Source organism: Notothenia rossii (genome assembly GCF_949606895.1).
Source record: "Notothenia rossii genome assembly, chromosome: 1".
In the NCBI taxonomy this organism is placed as follows: Eukaryota; Metazoa; Chordata; class Actinopteri; order Perciformes; family Nototheniidae; genus Notothenia; species Notothenia rossii.
In genome coordinates, this window is record NC_136912.1 from 33263588 (window position 1) to 33287771 (window position 24184).

The 24184-nt window shown below is 41.7% G+C and overlaps 2 protein-coding genes across 2 annotated transcripts in view; both read left to right on the top strand.

The window, feature by feature from the left end:
* The first annotated feature begins 9024 nt into the window (after positions 1-9024).
* LOC307046061 (cysteine-rich protein 1) lies at positions 9025-11020 on the top strand. Its single transcript, XM_079692210.1, has 4 exons — positions 9025-9177; positions 10258-10352; positions 10437-10491; positions 10737-11020. The coding sequence occupies exons 1-4, from the start codon at positions 9135-9137 to the stop codon at positions 10745-10747; spliced, it is 204 nt and encodes a 67-aa protein (XP_079548336.1). The 5' UTR covers positions 9025-9134; the 3' UTR covers positions 10748-11020.
* A 1726-nt stretch (positions 11021-12746) lies between these two features.
* pi4k2b (phosphatidylinositol 4-kinase type 2 beta) overlaps positions 12747-24184 on the top strand; it is a 17318-nt gene continuing 5880 nt past the window's right edge. Inside the window, exons 1-7 of the mRNA XM_079692219.1 lie at positions 12747-13339; positions 19717-19868; positions 20362-20442; positions 20549-20668; positions 21060-21191; positions 22203-22356; positions 23182-23252. Of these exons, the coding sequence (XP_079548345.1) occupies positions 12982-13339; positions 19717-19868; positions 20362-20442; positions 20549-20668; positions 21060-21191; positions 22203-22356; positions 23182-23252 (1068 nt within the window). The 5' untranslated portion in view covers positions 12747-12981. The remainder of the gene's footprint in view (positions 13340-19716; positions 19869-20361; positions 20443-20548; positions 20669-21059; positions 21192-22202; positions 22357-23181; positions 23253-24184) is intronic.

Genomic DNA, 24184 nt, shown 5'->3' on the forward strand with positions numbered 1-24184 from the left:
CTTCTGGAGCCGCAAGTTCGCTTTGAGAATAACTATTTGCTGTGTTTGCAAAAGTTGCAAACCATTGTACAGTGGATTAAAAAAGGGAAACAAGATAACGATTGACAAACAGGAAAAAAACAAACCGGGTTTATTTAGCCCATGTCGGAAATAAATTGGCCTAATTCAATTTTCACCATCAAGGCTAAAACAAAGGCTTGTGCAACCCTTCTGCTACTGAGCCAGATTTCGGATGGAACAAGTTTGTTCATGTGTACACACACACACACACACACACACACACACACACACACACACACACACACACACACACACACACACACACACACACACACACACACACACACACACACACACACACACACACACACACACACACACACACACACACACACACACACACACACACACACACACACACACTTAGCTTCTTCTGTTCTTTTAATAAGATGTTAAAATATGGTAATTTCTCAAATTTCCTTGAGCACTGAATGATGTTATACCGTGTTATACAGAGAGAACTTTTGCAGGGCGCTGTGTCAAAGGTCAGGATACAAGATATGTATGTATTATGTGAATTATTTTTGACATTTAACTAAATATGTGTAGTTCTAATATTCTATGAATCATCTGTCTTTATGTTTGTGTGTCAATGTGTGTGTGCTCGTGTGTGTGTTTGGCCGACTGTGTGTGTGAAGGGTGTGATGGATGGCATGTGAAGGGAAGCATGCATGTGATCTATGTCTGGCTGTCCTCTCTGTCACACACAAATACTCACACAACGCGCGCGCGTGTGTGCACACACACACACACACACACACACACACACACACACACCTAATCCCATCCAAGTTCATCTCGCTCCCCATACCATATTCCCTTGGTCTTGTTCTCTCATTTCACACACACTCAACCCCAACTCATCAACATAAACACACACACACACACACACACACACACACACACACACACACACACACACACACACACACACACACACACACACACACACACACACACACACACACACACACACACACACACACACACACACACACACACACACACACACACACACACACACTCTCCTCATTACACTCCCTTTCCCTACTTTGATGATATGCAAATATCCCTCCCACCCTCGCCTCTCCTCCGTCCCTCCTCCTTTCCTCCCCCTTCCTCTCTCCCCCAAGCAGCCTCCAACTCCACACACTCACACACACAGGCTAATGCACTGTGGCAGCGTCCACAGACAGGCGGGGAGGATCAATTTTTCACCCAGTGTGCTACCGATATTCATAAGATAAGGCCATAGAAGAGTGAGGAGAGAGAGGTGGGGGAGGGAAGAGGAGTGACATAGATGGGAGTGGGGAAAATGGCGAGTGGGTGTAATGAAGAAGAGGTAGGGTGTCCAGGAAAAAGGGTGAGAGGGAAAGGGGAAGACGACTAGGCAAGGATGAACACGGGTTAGAAAGTAGGGAGGGTAAGGGGAAGTCTCGTGGGTGTGCAGGAGGGTGGAGGCAGGATGAGTAAGTGGGTTAGGGGTGGTAGGAAAGGGGGATGGGGTGTAGAGAGGGCTCTGGGGGATGGGGTAGGGAATGGATGGGGTGGTAAGGGAAAAGGAGGGATGGTGTGTGGAGGGGGGGCTATTTTGCTGACGTGCTCTCTTATTGGCTTGTTCAAACGCTGGGGGAGGGGCAGCAAGAAACCATATTCTCACCAGCTGTAGGGAAGAGCAGAGAAACAAAGAGAGGGACAGAGAGAGAGAGGGGGGGGGGGGAGGGGGGCAGATATGTGTTTTAATGTTGATATTCTGGTCTAATTAGATTCCTGTCTAAGTGGCGGAATGAATGGTGCTGATCAGATAAAAACAGGCGTAGTAGAAGATGGGAGCAGGCTTTGTTTGAGTTGGAGAATTCTGATTTGTGAAGAGGTTCTTGATCTATAATTCAATTTCACTTGAGACAGATAGGAGCAAATTGTCTCTCATGGATATATTCAAACTCTAATTTACACATGTAGAAAAAGGCTTCCTTTTGGATTGCAGCTGAATTTTAGATGACACGTCCTTGCTTTTATACCCCAGGTTACCTAATGGTTATGCAATATGTCTTTTTGTTAGGGTATAAGTGACAATAACGACATTTAAAATGATTCAAATGTGTGAGTCTAGGTTCGATGATAACAAAAAAGAAACATATATGGCCATAAGGCGTGCAATGTCTGCCCAGATCAAGTGTGGAAATATTCCAAATGTTCCATCAAATAAAAATAAAAGATTAAATAGAACAGAAAAATAAATACCATTCCAGCACACACAAGAAGGCAGATTGAGAGCCATGTGTTTGTGGAGCCCAGCTGAACCCCGCCTGCTAAACCAGTCCGCTGGCTGTGACAGACTGACAGGCAGGGAAATAGAGAGCGTGGTGTGTGTGTGTGTGTGTGTGTGTGTGTGTGTGTGTGTGTGTGTGTGTGTGTGTGTGTGTGTGTGTGTGTGTGTGTGTGTGTGTGTGTGTGTGTGTGTGTGTGTGTATTGGAAGAGAACACAAGAAGAGAAATTGAGACAAAGAGGCATATTGACCAATGCAGACGGACACAACAGATAAAACAGAAAGGAAAGAGACAAACGGGTGAGACATGGCGACATTGGAGAAACATCCAAAGAAAGGAACGCACACTGTAGTGATACACAGAGAATGAGGGAGGAAAGAGGAGAGGGAGCCAAGCTTTCTGTGGCTTAGCCAGACTGGAGCGGTGGGACTTGGCTGGCTGTGGACCCTTGGCTTCACTATTAAAGCAAAGAAGAAAAAAAAAATCACAGTCAAAAAATGAAAAGGGCAAAGAGCTATGCCAAGAATGCACAGGCAAGAAGCAACACATTAGGTTATTTCCTTCTGCCCGCCTCTCTGTTTCCCCAAGCAGATCTAAACAATAGGTGTGAGCCGCCACCAGAGCCGAGCGCTATACACTGGTCGGAACCCTGCTGAGGGACCAAGGTTGATCCTTGAAGTTTGAAACGTAGCTTAACATCCCTTAGATATGCATTTTGTTTCATTCAAATGAGCTTTAAGGCTGGTAAAATGGTATTATCCCACACAGCCTGACTGTGTCATACATTTTATCAGCTTGTTGCAACCCTTTATTGAAGGTTTTTTATACTTGCAATATTTAAACCCAAGTAAGACGTTCTTTATGGTTGCATCATCGTATCAAATGGATTTTAGATCAATTTAATCTTTTTTTAACCAAATTCAGTTTGACATATTTAGGGCATTTGATAACTTTGCAGTCTACATTATAATTTGATAGCTCTGTGCGTTTGATCAGTGTTTTGCTGCTAGTCTGAGCTTGTGATGAGTTATCCGTCAGCCGTCCTGAGTGTGTTACCACTTGTGTTAATAAAATAATGTATATATATATCATGAATCACACTTATCTGTCTGTAGCCAAGCTGGCAATTCTGTGATGCTGTACTTAGCCACTGGGATGCTTTGAGCTAAATGCTAAGATCTGTATGCTAAATTGATCACAATTACCATTAGAGATACATTACAATGCTAGCATACTGATGTTCATTATAGGTATGGTGTTGCCGGTGATGTTCAGATCCCAGTTCAGTCTAGCTTGTTAGTTTGCTAACTAAACAAAAACAGCTGAGACTGATTGGAATATGGCTAGTTTAAAAAAAACAAGTTATAATAATAATAATAATAATAGCTTGGATTTATATAGCGCCTTTCATGAGACCCAAGGTCGCTTTACAAAGAAGAACAGGGGCAAAACAAACATAACAAAAACAAAAGGCAGTCAGACAACCAGTCAGACAGACAACACAACAAATAGATTAGGGGCCGAAGGCCTTAGTAAACAGATGGGTCTTGAGGGCCCTTTTGAAGGCGTCAAGCGTGGGGATGTTGCGGATCTCCGCAGGGAGAGCGTTCCAGAGGCTATGGGGGCTGCCACACTGAAGGCTCTGTCCCCGAAGGTTCGCAGTTTGGTGCGGGGGGTGGTAAGCAGGCCAAATCTGAAGACCGCAGGTTCTGGGGTGGGGCATGTGGGCGAAGGATGTCCGATAGGTACTGTGGGGCATGGGCATGGAGGGACTTGTAGGTGAGGAGGATGACTTTGTATGTTATGCGGGACTTGACCGGCAGCCAGTGGAGGTGGATGAGGGTGGGAGTGATGTGCTGCCACGGCTTTGAATGTGTGAGTACCCTAGCAGCACAGTTTTGAACATACTGGAGCCTGTCCAGGGTTTTGTTGGGAACCCCGAACAGGACACCATTGCAGTAGTCCAAGCGGGAGGTGACGAAAGCATGGACTAGGGTTTCGGCAACCAACTCCGAGAGTGACGGTCGGAGTCTGGCAATGTTCCTTAGATGGAAAAAGGCCGATTTGGTGACAGACTTGATGGGAGTGGAAGGAAAGGGTTGAGTCGAGGATAACACCCAGGTTGCGGGCTTCAGGAGATGGGGAGATGGAGCAGCCGTCACGCTCGAGGATGAAGTCACCAACCTTCCGGAGCAGCGCCTTGGGTGCCACAACCTTGAGCTCTGTTTTCCTGCTGTTTAGTTTGAGATAGTTGGACGACATCCATGTTTTGATGTCATGCAGGCAGTTGATGAGAGACTGAGGGGGGAGCTGGGAGGATGGAGTGGTGCTGAGATACAGTTGGGTATCATCAGCGTAACAGTGGGGAAAAAAAGCCCTACCAAAACCAAAATAAGTACAATCCATTCTCATCATCCGTCCAAAATGTCTAAAGTGTCATGGCCATGCATCCAATAGATCTTTAATTCTGAACCAACATTATGGTCCGGCCACTAGCTGGGCTAACATTGTCTTAACATCTCTAATTGGCCTTTGCTGTTGTTACTCTCACAGTGTATGGCATTGCAAAACAAATACTGTAGGTTTTATTCTTGTTATTTATGGCATGGTGTGTTTATCTGTTGCAATGTGCGTATGGTATTTACAGTGTCTGGTTAGCCATTGGGAGGATTGGACATTATAGTAGCCCCGAAGAAAATTGAAAAGCCAGAGCGGCGTCAACACCTGTGTAGTATCTGCCATTAACACACAATTTCCTCCATTGGTTTCTTCCAAGACCAAACAAAAACAAAAATGTCCCATAATGCAATCTGACTGACCCAGCTACTCACAGCTACTAATCATGTCGTATTAGTCACCATACTATAATCATATCTCTACGTAGTGGCATGAGGGGGATTTACGGGCTTTGCCAGATTTATTGTGAAAAACAAGGACTTATTTTTCTGACTTTTCCATCCGCTGATACCCTAAGTAGAGGATTATAGCCTTTAGATCGTCTGACTCCGGAAAGGCCATCACAGAGGGGGATTTTGTGGAAAACACACCCCAGAAATGGCTCCATGGTGCACCCAAATATCCACCCGGCTGTGCCAGATGAGCACCAGAATGGCTTAGGAACTGTAAAGGATGAGGGATTGTTTTGGCTTGGGTAGAGAAGCTTAAGCTGTGTCCCTTTGTGCTGTTGACAGTCTGATGGTTTGAAAAAATAAAGCGAGGAAATATCATCTGGAAAACAGATATTTTTTACACGAACAAACAATCACAGGAATGGTACAAAGTATCAAGCAGGTACCCATTAAGTCCCCATTTGGTCCTTTGGTCGTCTTCATCCGTCAAATGTCTGAGATGCTGCTTGATTTGGCTTGCCATATGTCTTGTATTGCAAAGCTGATTCTGTGTGTGCTGCTGAGATGCAACCCCAAAGCCATGTCATATTCTGGGCTTGCGGGAGGAAAGAGGATGCCAAGAACTGAAACGTGATGACGAGTGGGTGTGTGAGAGTGAGCGGGGGGAAAGGCAACCGTCCAAAGGCTTCTTTTTTTTGCCATGTGTATACTTTCATGTGTGCGCACATGTGATCAACAGTGCATTTATGTGTGGGAAGAAGGAATCCATCCAGCCGTTTTTCCTTCCTGAGCCTCTTCCTGCGCCCCCCCCCACCCGCACACCATTCTCAAAACCGGCATCAGGAGGGTTTGGCCTCGGCGAGCTCCAACCCACCAGAGGAGACGGAGGCGAGGAGCCAGTGTTTCTCCCTCCTCCAAGCTCTGTCTGTTTCCACCACTCTCTAAAAGTTACTATAAATCCAGTTCACACACACACACACACACACACACACACACACACACACACACACACACACACACACACACACACACACACACACACACACACACACACACACACACACACACACACACACACACACACACACACACACACACACACACACACACACACACACACACACACACACACACACACACACACACACACACACGGTGTATCTCATATGACTTGGCAAAAGTGAACCATGCATATGTGCGTGCCAGTGCGGGAATGTGTGTGTTAAGAGTTTTGGCAGTTTTCTCAACGCAGCCTTACCAAAAGATCCACAGGGAAATGTGGTTTTAACGCCCCCTCTCTTCTCCTCCTTTTGTTTCTTTTCTCCCTCTCTCCATTTCACAATTACAGCTCCTCTGTTTTCCTATGCTCTACTCCCTCTTTCCTTTTAATTTCTCTCCAATTCCTTTACATTTTTCTCTAATCCAACGAGTAGAAATCCTCCCTGCTTCTAGCTATTCCTTCTCGCCTCTAATGAATCAAATCTCTGCTTTTTCTTGGTGCATATTAACTATCTGTTCTCTGTTATTGTAATGAGATCATCATCACCTGAATAAAAAATGCTGTAACATGCGCAGGCACATAGGCCTCTGATTCAGGGTGTAGCTCCACACAATGAATGCTGATGGAGAGACATTATGGGTTATCCTGTAGGGAATGCTGGTCAGATGAAATAGCTACTTGGTATTCCATCCCCCTGCAAAACATGACACACAGGAGCGGCATGCTGGCAAATATGCAAATGATGACTACTTGGTATTTTTCATAGCCTTGTGAAGTTCATCACATGTGTTTGTGATGTTTAAAGCTGGGAAATATGCATTACAAAAGCACACATGTGTACATTTTTGAAGATTAAGAAGGCCTATATTTACTCAAGTGCTTGCACTTCACTTCTCTTATAGTACACTTATTTTAGAGGTGGATATTTCTACATGTATCTGGTTGCTGTTCTGACAATTTAAATATGTAGGGTATTAAATATGCAAACAGTCAATAGAATATAGTGCATAGTTATAGATGTGACTACCCCAGAGTAAACTAAGTTATAACATTGTTTACCTATTTTGCACCATTCACTCACATATCGTTCTGATCACAGATTTGTCCATAAATGTTCTAAGTATTTTCAGTTTCTCAACGGTTCCAGGAAATGTATCCCCCTTTTTGCCAAAACACAATTTGTAATCCTGGCCCTTTGTCTTGTTTCGTTTGCTTTCAAATGTGTGACCCAGGTTCCCCTCAACAAAAAGGCCTGTTGGCTATCCTGGCCCCAAATGGTGGACCGAGCCGCACATTGGTTTCAGGACAGCAGAGAGTCTACACATCTTTTGTTGCAGACTGAAAACTCAACTGTTCAAGCTGCACCTTTGACAAAAAAAAAGAGATAAAAAAAAAGATATATATGAATGGGCTTATAGATAGGATATGTACCTGGAGGATTCTTGCTTTTGAGTTTGCTTCTTCATCTTTAAATGCACTTATTGTAAGTCGCTTTGGATAAAAGCGTTAGCGAAATTAAATGTAATGTAAAATGGCATTTTAATTACCTTGTAAATACTTTTGGCTTCTTATATTAACGTTTTAGTCTGATGTTTTCCTGCTTTTACATTAAAGCATGTCACAGTAGAGGCACAAAATGCAAGTATGAACCTGAAAGTGAGCATAATATGTCCCCGTTAAAATAACCCAAAAATATAAAATACACTGAAAAGGATATCTTTAACATTAAGCTGACGACATTTTACTTTCACTTACATGTTGTCTTTCCAAGTGATTTCTGAGTGATTTTACATGGAGGTTGCTACTTTTATCAGCAAAAAATTGGAATACTTGTTCCGCCCGTGTACAACTGTACTGCCAGATATAATTCAGTCGCTTTCGGTCATTCATAAGCAAGACACAAGTGACAGTGATATGGATCGAAGCACACAGACATTGGCCTGTCCTCCACGTTGACTCTAGTTCCCGTTCTGCTCTGAGAAGTTCATCAGAGTTCATCTTCTTTGTCCCCGCTGAGCTGAGGCCGGCTACTGTCTCCCTCCTCTGTCTCGCTCGTCTCTCCTCACCCCTGTCCCTCCCCTGCTTGACTTCCATCACCTGTCCCGAGGGGATATCTGCCTCCACACAAACACACTCACACCTCCCCCTCTGCATGTCCCTCAACCAACCGACCTCACCCTGCCTCTCCCTCTTCTCTTTGGCTTGCAGCCTCTTTATGTGATGTCACAGAGAGGAAGTACAGTGTGTGTGTGTGTGTGTGTGTGTGTGTGTGTGTGTGTGTGTGTGTGTGTGTGTGTGTGTGTGTGTGTGTGTGTGTGTGTGTGTGTGTGTGAGAGAATATAAAGGGGTGTGAGTCAGTGAGGGGGGGTATGCATGTGTGTGAGAGAATATAAAGGGGTGTGAGTCAGTGAGGGGGGGTATGCATGTGTGTGAGTATGTGACAGTGGGAGAGAGATAGAGAGACAGAAAGAAGGGAAGAACGGGCCAAGTGTCAGGTTTCTCTTTTCAATTCAGAGGCTCAACTCCTTGTTTTTAATGTAGAAAAGAGGGTGAAAACAGCAGGCCGGGAGAAAAGATAGCTGGGAACCTGAGCTGCTGACAGCTGGTTTTGTCCCTCCTCTCCTCACCCTCTCTTTCTCTCTCTCTCCCTGTTTCTGTCTCTCTTCACAGTGTCATGGCTGTGCACCGAAAGCATCAGTATATACACATAAATTGATGCTTATTAACACGGTGTAACACCTGATATCATGATTTATTTTCCACTGAAAGTAGCTTTTCAAATCACATCTTTCTCTCTCTTCCGGTGACGTCTCACCCACCACATCCTGGTTTTGGTGCTCACGCAGACATATGTGCAGTTTAACGGTTTTCCTGTCAATTCACACACACACTCACATGCTCATGAAGCATATACGTTATCACACACAGTCGTCGTTGAATAATTACATACCATCATGGTAGGCTACTGTCCAATTTGTGGGAAGCCCGTCTACTTCGGTGAGTGTGACCTCCTTAAGTGTTTACTCAGTCTGGCATCATTTTTCTGAACATCCTTCAAGCTCTATCTCTAATTTTCTTCCAGTTACTTGATTCATCTGAAAAGGAAAATAGAAAAAAGGGGTAAAGCAGAAGTAATAAGGTGAACATGTATTCATATTATTGGCAGTTTGACAGTGGACATTATAACCTGCCAAACACAGGTGCAACTCATTTTGCTAACGATGCACACCTGCATGTAAGTGAGACATCGTTAATGTTATTCGTTACGCCTGTGCTTGTACTTTAAGTCAATATAGTATGTACTTTGAAAAACAAGCTTTCGTATTTATTTTTAAATGTGCCACAAAGGTTTTTGAGGCCTATTTGCTAATAAAGCTCTATTCTCCGAACACACAGACACACAAATGTGCGCACACTCATCCATGATAACAGGATGTGGGTCCAGCCAAACGAGCTTCAGATGCTCTCTGGGTTTCCTCCCCAGCTTCTGTCTCTTCGAGTTACAGTCCTGTCCCCAACACTGAGATGTAACTATTGAATGCAAAATAGCACTTAAACCAAATAAATCAAGTTTTTTTTACCGCTGCTTTACTCTTCTCCTTATGAACCAGCTAAGTAGATATTCTATAATGTGACTTGGCCCTCTTGTCTATTTTTATACAACACCACATTCTTTACTATGTCTACTGTATTTTAAACAACAACAACAACAACAACAACATTATAATACTTTTTTTTGATAAATGTGATGCTTTATAGTAGTTACCTCTGAGAAAAAGACAAACATTTACCTCTATATCCAATAATCAATCAATACAAATAAAATAATGCAACATTTTATTAATAAAGTAGCAATTATGCTTTATACATGTAAAGTAATAGAATAAAAAAATAGACAAATTAAATAAAAATATGAATTAAAATAATAAAATAAATAATTAAACAAAATGAATAAATACATTTGATTGCTTAAAAAAATATCTCATAGTATATCATTTTTCTTATTTTTACAATGTTTGTTTGTTAATTGTGCATCCAGCCTCTCATTTATACCGTTTTCATTTTTCTCTGGTACAGGTGAGAAGAAGAGGTCCTTAGGGAGGGACTATCACCCTCTGTGTCTCAAGTGTCAAAAGTGCAACAGACAGCTCACACCAGGTCAACATGCTGAGGTATTTTGACATATATCTTCTATTTATGTAAAGGTAATAGCAGTTACAATAATTGATTATATAAATGTCCTATTTGTTTTTCAGTATGACGAAAAGCCATATTGTTCACACTGCTACCTGAGGATGTTTGGTCCAAGAGGTACTGCCTTCCTGAGAGCATGACACACACACACACACACACACACACACACACACACACACACACACACACACACACACACACACACACACACACACACACACACACACACACACACACACACACACACACACACACACACACACACACACACACACACACACACACACACACACACACACACACACACACACACACACAATTTCTGAATGTCTTCTCTTCTCTGTGTGAATCTCTCCTGACAGGTAACAGGTGACTGGAGTCTCTATGGTGCATTGCAGCTCGTTCACACACTGAGCCGACATGGACTGAAGGAACACAGGGACAAAGAAAATGAAGAGTATAGGCCTAAATAAATACATATAAATGATAGACAGATATATAACTATCCATCTACTATAATTTACACAAAATTAAAATATTTATAAACGTGTGATGACCACTTGATGCAGTGTGTATGTGATTGTTCACTTTTATAATTTAAATTCATTTTCCGTCTGTATTAATAAATGTCAATGCCAATGTCAAACCACGTGGATGTCTAAGTCTCTGAGGTGAACTTTGTAATCAGGTTCCTGCATGCTCATATCTGGGCACACAGGGTGGATGTATTCACTTGCTGACTAACAAATACTCTAATCGCAGACAACACACACTAACGTAAAAAAAGAAGAAGCGTGGAACTATAGGGTTCTCCCTCATCATCAGCAAGCCAGGGGGAAGGAGAAGGAAGGAGGAATGGATGAGGGTGGTTGCTGTTGGCAGGCCGAAGCACATCTTATGCCAGCAGAATCTGCTGGAATGGGTGCTACATTGAGGCAGAGATGGATCACACACACACACACACACACACACACACACACACACACACACACACACACACACACACACACACACACACACACACACACACACACACAGAGAGAGATATGGAGAAAGAAGAAAGTGTCATGCATCAGGCAAGTGACATTTGAGGTGTTTGTCCTTGAAGGCTACAGAAGTAAAGGGTATGAATGGGAGGATGGTCAAAGGGAGAGAGGGCTGATGGGATTATTCTGACATCTAGCAGAGGGATGCCAGTGTGTCTCTCCAGCACGTCTTTGAACGTGTCTGTCCCCCTCTCATCCTCTCCTTCATCCTCCCTCCTCCCTCCTTCACCCCCTCACCCCCTACCTTGATAGATCACATGACTGCTGTGATACCAGCTGGCTGACTGCTCATTTGCATGTGCATTCACTTATTAGGGAGACGGGTGGAGGTGATGTTGGGGCCCGAGTTATAGGTTGAGAGGGGCTGAGGGTTAAAGGGAGAGTGAAGTGTGCTGGGTAATTGACTGGCACTGGGAGGACTGAAGGAAAAGTAAGAGTCAAAGTGAAAGGACTAAAAGAGAGAGGCAGGTATAGCAGGGGGGAAACACTGCATACGTGTGGAAAAGCAGGGTTTGTCACTTTGCAGTATTCAAAACATGGGTCCAAACTGAAATGTGGAAATTAATAGAATTGATCAATAGTCCCATGTGGTGGCTGAACGAAGAAAAAATAATGCCAATTTGTGGTTCCAATCTTAAATTCGGAGAAAATTAAGAATAATGAAAGCATTATGAGGAAAAGAAGAAATAAAAAAGTTTAATTTTAAATGAAGGAACAAAATAGTGTGCTTCTAAGCAAAAGTCACTTTGTGTGGGACTCTCACTTTGAACCTGTCTTCATTTGTGTATCACTGTCGACATCTAGTGAACAAAAAAGTTACTGCAACATTTCAAAGGAAGGAAAGCTTTGAGGTGAATGAATGAACATCATATCTATGCCTAAACTTGTTCGCAAAGTGCCTTCTTGAACATGTAGTAAGACCATTGATGCAGTATAATGTAAAACCACAGAGCATCCCTTTTTGGTAATTGAAGTTTAACCCTCATAACATCTGCCATCTCCTTAATACATTTTACACACGTTAAGATTTGGAAACATTTTTCATAAGGAAACCAAATCAACCAAAAACGAATAATTTCCAGCACATTATTGTTCACAACAAACGACTTATGCATCCTGTTCATAAAAGCGTGCCAGCAGTTGAAAAAAACATGTTTGTCCTTTTAAACAACATTTGCTATCAATATTTTCAAATCTAACCTTATTCTTAACAAATCTCTGCATGTATACTTATTGTTCATTGCTTTGAAATGAGCTCTTAATAATTAACAGGAAACAGTATTTGCAACTATTTCGGTAGTTCCGACTTCACGTTGAGCACTTGAAGGCAACGCTATTCTTTGTGGGGCGCATGCGCAGTGTACCAACTAGGAAGCGGCGTAGACTGTTCTTGAAGGATTATGTGGACATATCATCGGTGAGCGAGGGCTGCTGTTTTTGGATATTTATTTAAGGTTTATAAACTCGCGGAAAGAAGGGAGTCTCTTTAAAATGGACGGCTGACAGCTGAAAGGGAAGCCAGTGTAATTAAATGTACATTTATTGTATGTATTGAGCAACAATGATGTCAGAATGCGACCCGACAGAGACAGAGACCAACGAGTCCTTGCTGCTTGACAGCGGAGATGCAGCGGTGCCTGCTTCAGAGTGTAACTTTCACTCCTCAGACCCCCCGAAGGTGTTATTTGACAGAAATGGGATAGGCTTGGGACATGCGGCGAACCCCGGAGCCGCGGTTCGTATTACGGACTCTTGTGAGAGCTTCTTAACCGAGCTGGAGACCGACGGCTCCAGCGAAGAGGCGCTGCTGTTACCGTGCCTAGCAGGAAGCTCGTCTTCCCCGCGGAGTGTACGACAGAAGCGGAGCAGGCGGGACAGACACAGCTCGTCGTCGGATAAAGAGAACCTGGCCTCCCCAGGTAAATGTTTGGATCAACGCCTTGGATACCTGAGAGGAAGTACACACATAGACATTTAAGTTAGGTCAGGGAACACATGCTCGATGATAAGGAGAACAGGTTTTTGCCGCATATGGTTCAACGCAAAATGATACTGTGTAAGGTGTGCAGTGAATGCGACGTGGTTAAAACGTTGTGATGTCATACAAGCCTACTGGGAAGTGTTAACCATTTCACTTACAACTGGGCAATATATCAATATTATATCGATGTCGTTATATGAGACTCAGATATTGTCTTACACTTTGGATATATATCCCATATGTCACGTGTCTTTTTATTGGTCTTAAAGGCTGCATTTTGGTAAAGTTATACTCTTATGAACTAACCCAACTGTTCTAGTTGTTCTTTCATTTGCTTTGCCAACGGTGTCATTCAATCCTCATATTGGATTTATTTGCTCATATAAACTAATCATAACTTATGGAAATGCTTTTGTGTTAATATTTTTCTCAAATCAATAAGTAAACCATACAATATCGTTACAATATCTATATTGAGGTATTTGATCATAACTACTGTGATATTTACATTTCTTCATATCACTGAGCCCTAATTGAACTGTGGCCCTTCACTGAGGCCCCTGGAGGATCTACTTGGGCCTGTTTTGGCCAGAACCAAAGTTGGTGATGGATAGGAATTAAGGTGTTAACTTGTTGACCCAGCACATTACAAGTACCACATTTCTGAGCAAACAATATACCTCTGTGAATGTTGTTACAACTACCCATACATTACACTGAAGGCATTAGGCTTGTGTACTTTGCATGGAGTTGGAGTCTGTACCCTGTTTGTCTACCCAGTGTTTGTTTTTCCACTCAGCTGATGTATCAGCAGCTGTTATCTTCCTGGTGATATGAGCTGGCACTATCACCTGGTGACCCAACACTACATAGAGGTCCAGCCACGAGTGCAGCGTACAGTGTCCTCACTATAAACTCCCTAAAATCCGACTTATAATTGTATGATCATTCTCTGATCAAGCCAGTTCAAGCCGGTGTTAAGGCTTTTATTATGAATATTTCTTCCTCAGAACAGAACGTATTTTCTTGCCTGTGTATCGTCTGTTTTCAGCCTTAGATATTTGCAGCACTACATTTGTTTTGAACTATAAAAAGAAACAAAGGTGGTATAGCAGAAAACAAAGGCTAGGTGATTCTGTCACCATGGAAGCGGCACATATTCTGACTTAACTTCTAATTGGACTCAACACCCCTCCCCCTCATACCACCCACCTTTGTTTCCTCTTGCAAGACAATTTTTAGGCGTTTGTTTCCTTTTTATATGATCTTCTATTCATTGCTTTCTCTCTGCTGAGATCTACTGTGCTCTATCGGGGCCAGATATCTAGGCCAGAGTTAGACACACAGAGACTGGTGTCCCGTTTCTTCTGACCTTTTAGAATAATATTCTTCTGGTGTAGAATTGCAGTTTTTATTCAGTGCATTAAAACGCACAGTCCCGGAAGAAGCTGTACTGTGTCGCACAATGTCACTCAAAGTCCCTTTGCACATTTTGGCAGTTCAATTTGATCACACATGACTCTAAACCATGCGAGTCCATCCAGCTAAGATTTGCATTGTATCTGCCAAACAGCATTCAGCTCACCTGTTTCTACCGTCTTCTTATAACAGAACCCATTGTCCAGGAGCACGCATTGCAACTTAACATTATCTTATTTAGTCATCCATTTCATCTTGATTGACTCATTTGCATATGTTGAAACTTTTAATCCTTTTAAAGTCTGAGCATAGGATTTCAATGCAAGCACTAATGAATTAGGAATTCAAGCTTGCACTGAAGTTGCGTGTTAAGTTCTTATATTAGCAGTGACCCTGTTCAGAGTGCATTGATGCGACATGCCACACACTGCTCTGCAGGTCTCTGGAGCTCTGAGCCAGCTGTACTCCAGCTGTGAAAAAGCTCAGCGAATCCCATTAACTGACCTCGGGCTCTGAAGGACAGACATTAAATATGCATAAGGCCTTTGTACACACACACACACACACACACACACACACACACACACACACACACACACACACACACACACACACACACACACACACACACACTTTTGAAGTCCTGTACAGATGATGATGATGAGGAGGGGATTTGGGACAGAGGAAGTGTGCATGTCTATTCACTCCAGCTTTCTGTGGGGTGAATATAACAAGATGGGAGAGATTCCATCCTGCCTTCTGCCTCCTGCCTGGTACACAATGACAATATCATCATAGACTTTCAACATCAGCACAGGCACACATCCATCATCAGCTGAATAAACACTCTGGACACATTGTTGGAAATGAAATGACGAAGATAAAATATTGTGGCAGCTAAGCTCCGTCTTACACACAGAAAGTAAATGGTGCTGTAAATCAGATGCACCCGTTGTACTTTATCACAATCTATCTCTAGGTCTCTGTTGACACCATGTTATTTCTGTGTTAAAGTCAAGAAGAGGTTGTTTCAACAGCAATCAGTTTCCCCACCAAAAATATACTTTCACTGCCACACTTCCTGTAGCACTTACTAGTAATTAAAATGTGAACATTGTACATCCGGCTTCAGGGGGTTTGCTGCAGACTGCATAGTGGCTTTACTCACAGAAACAACCCGTCTCATACTGGGTACAAAACCAGGAGATCTGTCCAACTGGAACACTATCATGTGAAAGAGGCCCTATTGTGCTTTTGGGGGTTTCCCTTTCCTGTTGTGTATTATTATATTATATTATTATTATTATTATTATTATTATTGGGGATGCACGATATTGTTTTTTTTCAAACCGATACCGATAACTTCCTGCTTCTCCAGACCGATACCGATAACCGATAATAATATATATATATATACAGTGTTTCCCCTAGGATGGAGTCGTAGCAGCGGTGCTAAGGCACGTGGGCCCAGCATAATGTGAGCACGGAGCGTGTGGAATTTTTTAGTGTGTGCGCGTGCAAAGTGCGCCCCGCCAATTTGTTTCTATGTGTCAGCACAAGAAAGGCTCTTTAGGCCTAGTACCAGGGCCGGTTCTAGACAATTTGCTGCGCTAGGTGAGATTTTAGGCGATCTTTTATGTGTAAAGATAAATGAAAAATCTCTACAAAAGACAAATACACTGCAAAAAAAGAAACTTATTGACATGGGTAATAGATGTCAAAATGGCTTCAAATGTATTCAGTATTGTATGAACATGTTTGGATTGGGGGGTGGACGTGATATCCTCTAGGGGGGTCCGGGAGTATGTCCCCTCGGGAAGTTTTTTTTTTGAACATTTTACACTAAAATGCTTCAATCTGGTGCACTTTGAGCACACAATTACTAGAGACCTGATCTAGGGGGTACAACTCTAAAACGCCCATATGAAAAAGATTGGTTTACATTTTAATAATCAAATAAGTATGTGAACATAACCAATAACCTACCATAGCCAATAACAAATAAATGTAGCTTATTTTATTTTTGTTGTTCATTCATATCTTATTTGACCTAGTTAACCTAGCGCCCACCGTACAGGGCAAATTAAACGTGTAACCGGGGTGAAAAGGGTGTTACATTTACTTAATTATGAATGTTGTTACATCAAGGCCGAACATTTGGATGAACGGCAACGGTCAAAAATGTTTTTTCCCTCCCAGAGCTACCAGCGCAGTGCCCCCCAGATCTGGCGCCCTAGGCGACCGCCTGTGTTGCTTATGCCAGTAACACAAATACTACAAATCTACATAACAAACAATCAAAAATGAAAAAGGGTTGCCACTTATTATTTTAAGAAAAAAAAAAAAAAAAAGTAAAAACATCTTTTTTTTTTTTTTTGGGTACCTGGCTGGCGCCCCCTAGCGACGCTCATATTTCAGCAGCGGCGCTGCGCCGCCACTATTTGTATATAGGGGAAACACTGATATATATATATATATATATATATATATATATATTAAATGTACCTGTTGCCTTTTTCCCTCCTCGTGGAACTTCTGCATTGCATTTTTTAATACAAATAGCAAGCAAACTATCTAACTCTGAAACTTTGAAATAGTCCCATACTACCGACAACATGTTTGTTTACTGTCCTGGCTTCACGGCCGCTCACCATTTACGTCATAGCCAGGCATTAGTTAGGGAGCGCTGGATTTGTGAAAAACTCCCCTCTTCCTAAACCACTAATACCACAGTACTGGCAAAACAGGAGGAGCCGAGTGAAAAACAAGCATCCCTCATCCCAATCCACCCACACCGCAGTATTTTTATTTATTTTTTATCCCAAAAATATATGGTATATTATCGGGGCTATTAATACTTTTATCGGGTTTATCAGGATCACGTCATAATTCCTAATATCGGACCGATAATTAACATCACTATGTAACACTCGCAATTCTATTGGCTAGCGCTCCAACACATTGCACGTGATAGGCTAAAGGGCGGGACATCTCTAAGGCTGTCATTTCAGACCGAAGAGTAAAAAAATATGAATTTGAACTGAAAATGAGACTTATTATCTCTTATTATGTTAACGAGTGGTTGCCAATGATAGTAAGCAAAGGCCAATAACTGGTTGCCAATTTCCCAAAATGGTTGCCAATGGCAACCTGGCAACCATTGCTGTAAATCCCTGCTCTGATTTAATGTTTGCATATCAACATCCTTCTGTTCTTCCTTCTTTTTAATGTCCTTCACTCTCAGTCCCACCTTCATGTGAATTGGCTTCAAAGGCATCTTTGTTTCTCCTTATCTCTCTGTGACAAATGGTATGTTAACTGTCCCTTTGTCCTTCCTCCCCCCCCCTCGCCCCTGTGTCTGTCCCTTCATCTCTCCCTGCATCCCACTGTGACGTTACTGTGACTGATACAGAGCATATGGAGCCTTCTGTCAGCTGACTGTTCTCCTGTGTGAAGAAGCAGAACAGTCTTGAACGTGTCATGTCATATGATTGGGCCTCCATCAAAGAAATAATTACCACCCAATACCCATCAGAAAGCAGTCACATGCAGAGAGCTCTATCAGATCTGCAAGGCAAAAGAAAACCCAACTTCTGACGAGTCGATCAATCAGCTCTCAGATTCTGGGTTTATATTCATGTAGCACAGAGTGTTAACATTAGAGAAACTGTGTCACCGTGTTAAGCTAGCGTCAATGCTTACTTATATTTAGAACGCTGAATATGTTTGGGAGCTGTTTAAATATAGAAAGTTGGCAAAATAAGATATTACATAATACATGACACAGCGGCTGCTTATGAAACAGGAAGTGTGTCATACCTCTGGCACCACTTTTAACGTGCTATCTTTGGTTATAGATGAGAAACAGTTGATGGAAAATATTGACACATGTTGGCTTATAAGCATATTGAAATTTGCATTATTGGATTAACATTTTTATGGTTTTCGACAACTCGACATCTTGTATAGGGCTGCAATAAAGCAATGGTTTAATCAATTCGTTTTTTCGGTCAATAGAATAGAATTGGGAGGGATGACACCCTCTTTAATGGTCACACATGCAGAACACACAGCACACACAGTGACATGTGTTCTCTGCTTTGAACCCATCCTAGTACCAGGAGTCTAGTACTAGGAGCAGTGGGCAACTATTGCACAACATCCGGGGAGTGAGGGGGGAAGGGGGTTGTCCGGTGCCTTGCTCAAGGGCACCACGGCAGGGCAGGAGGTGAACTGGGACCTCTCCAAGTAGCAGTCCACACTCCATATTTAGGTCTGGTCGGGGACTTGAACCGGTGACCCTACAGCTCCAAGTCCAACCCCCTACTGACTGAGCCACTGCTGGTCAATAGCAGTGACGATCAATGTTTTCCAAAAGCTCTTGTTGCCCAGAACCTGGTAGTATATGAAAATGAATACCTTTTCTTCTTAAAAAAAATACAAAAAGTTGTGGACTAATTTAATTGTTGACAACTAATCGATTAATATTTGGATGTAGCATTTTGTCATGCAGAACATCGATTACCGGTATACTTCACATTAAGAGAAAACCTGTGTTGACTTTAAAGAGCTTTCTATATAGCAAATATAATCCTCTTTTTTCTTCTTTTAGCTAAATTACCCATACATGTTTTTCTATATCATACATTGTTCATACACACAGATTAAAATGTTATGTCCTTTTTGGAAATGGTGTCATTTTGATATGCTATGACACAGGTCACCACCAGTTAACTTCACTTAATGACCAACAATTGAACTGCATGGCATTTATCCCACCATGCATTTTGAAAGATGATTACAAATGATCATTTTGTTAGTACTTTAAGAAAAACTATTATTATTATTATTATGCTTAAATATGAATATCAATCTAACCTTTTTTTCTTCTTTAAGGTTGCAGCAGTGGAGACTTCAACCATTTCCCAGAGGATCCCGAGTTTGCAGATATTATCCAAAGGGCGGAGCAAGCTATCGAGAATGGAGTCTTTCCAGAGAGGATTTCCCAGGGTTCCAGTGGAAGCTACTTTGTCAAAGACCCGAAAGGGGTGAGGAGAGGACAGAGGAATCACACTGATATATGAGAAGAAGAAGGATCATGCCGCATGGACTAATAATAGCTTTCAAATATATTTTAATATTACTAATAATTTAAGAAAGAAATTCCCTCTCCTTTAGATTTAGCGAACCAGTAGAAATGATAGCTTGCAATCAAAAATGCTAGCTTTTAGCAATGAGCTTACTGTGTTTCTGAGCTGATTTGCTGACACTTGTTGAATAAGGCAACCAGCGAAGCTTGCATTAATGGCTCACGTTTGACATACATGCCTAGCATCACATTAACACGTTTAACATCCATTATAGGGAACATGTATTGATCTGAAGCTTGTTAGCATCATCCCTGTCACTTGACATTTGTTGCTTATGGCTTAAAATGTCTTGCCCTGTGTTTTCTGAAATGACCACAACATGTTCTGCCATGAGCCAAATGTGGGCAATACGTTTTGTAATACTGTGTATTCTTCTTCATTTCTTCTACAGCAAGTCATTGGTGTTTTCAAACCAAAGTCGGAGGAACCTTACGGTCACCTTAACCCAAAATGGACCAAATATTTTCACAAGGTAAATTGTGTCACGTGTAAACAATCTAAAGGAGTTTAGAAGACATGTTACACCACGTTTTTCTCCAAGTGTCTTTATTTGCCTCTCTCTCCTCTGCTCTCACTAGCTGTGCTGTCCATGTTGTTTCGGCCGAGGCTGCTTGTTGCCTAACCAGGGTTACCTCTCAGAGGCTGCTGCGTCGCTGGTTGATACAAAACTCGGCCTTGGAGTGGTGCCAAAAACCAAGGTTTGGGCTCTTTCTTAAGATTTTTTTATTTGCGCCATGCCATTTAGATTGACTGAACTGCAACAGGGTTCATACAGAGTCTTGAAAGCAAGTTATTAACTGTTATCTTGCTTCAAATATACCCCTTGAAAAAGTGCATTTTCATTTAGTCTGGTGTCTCTTGAACACATTCAATCGTTCAACCCGAAAATATTGTATTATTTGGTCAATAAAAATGCTTCACAAGCTACAAAACCTGTGGAAATGCATTCAGAGAGAATAATCAGTTAAATGCAACAGTATGTAACGGTGAGAATGTTCTCTCTTCTTGGATGTAGGAGCAACTAGACACTAGCAGTAGTCACAAGGTCCAACTCCTCCAGCGCTAACTGAGCGTGTTCCTTTTCATCAGGTGGTGTATCTGGCCAGTGAGACATTCCACTACAGCGCCATCGACAGAGCCAAATCCAGAGGGAAGAAGTACGCCTTAGAGAAAGTCCCCAAGGTGGGGCGACGCTTCCACAGAGTGGGTCTGCCCCCTAAGGTAACAGAGAGTGGTAACCCAGAGTGGCTAATCTCACCACCTTCTAGCTGCTTTCTGCAAGCAATCAGTGAACAACAGAGACTGAAGTGTAGTAAACCTCTTCTGGTTTCCTTTCCATTTGTCCTGTTATTGCCACTGCTTGCCGTGTATCATGCTTGCAGTACCAAACAAATGATATCTGGAAAAAGGATATAGCTATAAGAGTGATAACTAGATTTTTAGTGTTGTAATCATCTGGACTTTGACAGATGAGACATTTCAGTGAACTGTGCCTACCACATACTGATTTGGATAAGGTGAATATTTATTTAGTTATTCTTATAGGTTCATGTTTTTTTTCTTGCAAATTTACCATTTTATTCTTTGAGAATTTCCAAGTTTTAGTCTGCATTTCTTTCTTTTGAATTTGCAAATGGCTTAGTATCAAATTGTAATATTTATAACACATACTAAACTCTTTTTTTGTTCATGTTTAAACAGTTTCATTATTGTCCTAATGTTTTGTTTTACACACCAATGGTCTGCTGCCTTGTCATAATGCAGTTAAAGGGTTGTAGGCTCAGAATAGCTGCAGTCCTGTCAGAGGACAGTACAAGGATCATGTCACACTCTCTGTTACCTCAGAAGACAGGTTTATTTAGACAAATAGGCCATAGGAATCATAAATGTCATCTTCACTTTAAATTGTGTTCTTTTTCCAGAAAGTGATTGTGTATTCTTATGTGTGCTGAACACCAATTCTAGCATTTTTTCAGAAACCTGAATAACAATGTTGTGTAGCTTCCTGTTTTTCCTCTGAGACAGCCTTGTTGATGATCTGCAGCATTTCTCATGTTAGATGTTGACTTAAAAAATGTGTTCAGGAAGTAGATTGAGGTCATACACTACTGGCATTTCAACTCATCACAACCATACCCTGTTAAGTCAACCTCCCAGCACATAATGAACATATACAGAAGCTGTTATGTTCTGTGTTTAATTTCTAATGTTGGGATGTGTGTTTGTTTTCAGATGGGCTCGTTCCAGCTGTTTGTGGGGGGTCACCGTGAAGCGGACTTCTGGCTGCGGCGCTTTGAAGCAGAGCCTCTGCCAGAGAACATCAGGAAGCAGCTGCACTCGCAGTTTGAGCGGCTGGTGGTGTTAGACTACGTCATCAGAAACACAGGTGCGGGCGTGTCTGTGTTGACATTTAAACACAACGTTTAATAAACTTAACCCTTGAGCTTAACTTAAAAAAAACGATGTCTTTAAAGAAAGAAAAGTCCTCTATATATTAGCTATAAGTTTCACTTGCAGTGAGTTACCTCTTTTTGACATAATGCCACTGTTGTTATTGATGATAAAGTGCTAGGGGCATATTTCTTTCACAATTTGGGATATGTGGATTTGCAACAATATTAATTTGATTACTTTGCGTCAAGCAGAATACCGCAGCAATGCCCCTTGTGGAAACCGGCTGTATAAGTTTTGTATTTGAGACAATTGTCAAAAACTACACTTTGGATCCAGTATTCTAAATTTACTGGCTGCTATAATAAATGCATGATTTATGCTGTAATGTCCATGCAGATATATTTTGTCTTTAATGGTCTGTAATTTGGTTCACTTTATTTTTCCTTCCATAATGAAAAGATAACATACGTATTTGCCACAACGCACTAAATAAACCAAATTGATAAATAGGGAAAAAGCCACAAATGGTCAAAATGTTTCCTGTTCTATTTCTATTGTCTCGTTTTGCTCATTTGAATATGTTACTTAAGATTTATGTTGTACTTTCTAGCCATTTACAGTCATTCTCTTTGGGTTCTTTAACAGTACGTAATCACTTGACATTTTCAGAATCCTGGAAAGTTCTCTATTGTGTTACATTGAAATTGCACTCGTCATACAAATGTCTTATTGTTCTCTTTCACCCACCTACGTATGAAAATGTAATATTACTCTACACTCCTTTTAAATTAAACTTTCTCTTTGTCTTTCTTCTCAGATCGAGGAAATGATAACTGGTTGATCAAGTATGAGAAGCCAGGAGAAGGAGCAAAAGGAGACGGACAAAAGGTGAGGTTAAACCAAAACATACTAAGGGTGTGTTTAGACACATTCTCACTCTGCTGCATGCATTTGAACAGCTGGAATGCTGATAGATTTTCATCGTGAGACACTGCTTACATGGCGCCCTGTCACTCATTCACAGCAGGGGAACACAGGGGCCCACATAGACAAACAAAAGCTTAGATATAACAGGTCTGGAACCAACCAGAGCCCCTGTGACTGGCTACAGTAACCACAACCAGAGCGTTTCATTAGCACCCACTGCAAGGCAAACGGCAGACTCGACTCCTCTTCAGCGTTAGACAAATAATGGCAAACTAATTGTTGACGGATCCCATTAAGAATTGTATTAAGTGTACTTTGATAAAACACCCGTAACAGCAAGTTCACTGTGGCACAGTATGCTTTAAGAAGTGATTTTCAATAATAACAGTACATCATACAGACATGTATTGGGTCTTGAATTAATTAATAATCTTTATTTACATGCTGTTTTTACAGCACAGCCATCACTAAGACCATTTGAAAGAAACCCTTAATCAGGAAATGTTGTAAAGTAACAGTCCTGTGTCACAACAGGGACATGAATGCTAACCTTCAGCTTTACTATTTCATTCTGTAGGCTATATAGGGTATGGGATTATACACAGGTTCCACCTTAAAGTGGACCTATCATTCTATATTTGAAACATATATTTTAGGGCCATACCTATATAAAACATGTCTGTGAAGTTTTTTTTTCAAAATACCAAACTGATCACCCATTGTAGCCATCCCTCATTCTGCCCAAACCCCTCTTTTGAAGCCCTGTTAGAGAAACGTGGATTATGGGTCCTTAGCTTGAAAATAAAGAAGAAGAGGAGAGAGCTAATGCCTGATCAGAATTCTACTGGAGATAAAGTTAAATTCTGCTGTGATAAAACGCCATCCTGTTTAAA

Bases quoted from the DNA above. Each gene is read 5' to 3' on its own strand.
- LOC307046061 (XM_079692210.1), top strand. From the start codon at position 9,135: ATGGTAGGCTACTGTCCAATTTGTGGGAAGCCCGTCTACTTCG. The intron at 9,178-10,257 runs GTGAGTGTGACC...TCTCTGGTACAG, and splicing joins TGGGAAGCCCGTCTACTTCG to GTGAGAAGAAGAGGTCCTTA. The intron at 10,353-10,436 runs GTATTTTGACAT...TTTGTTTTTCAG, and splicing joins CACCAGGTCAACATGCTGAG to TATGACGAAAAGCCATATTG.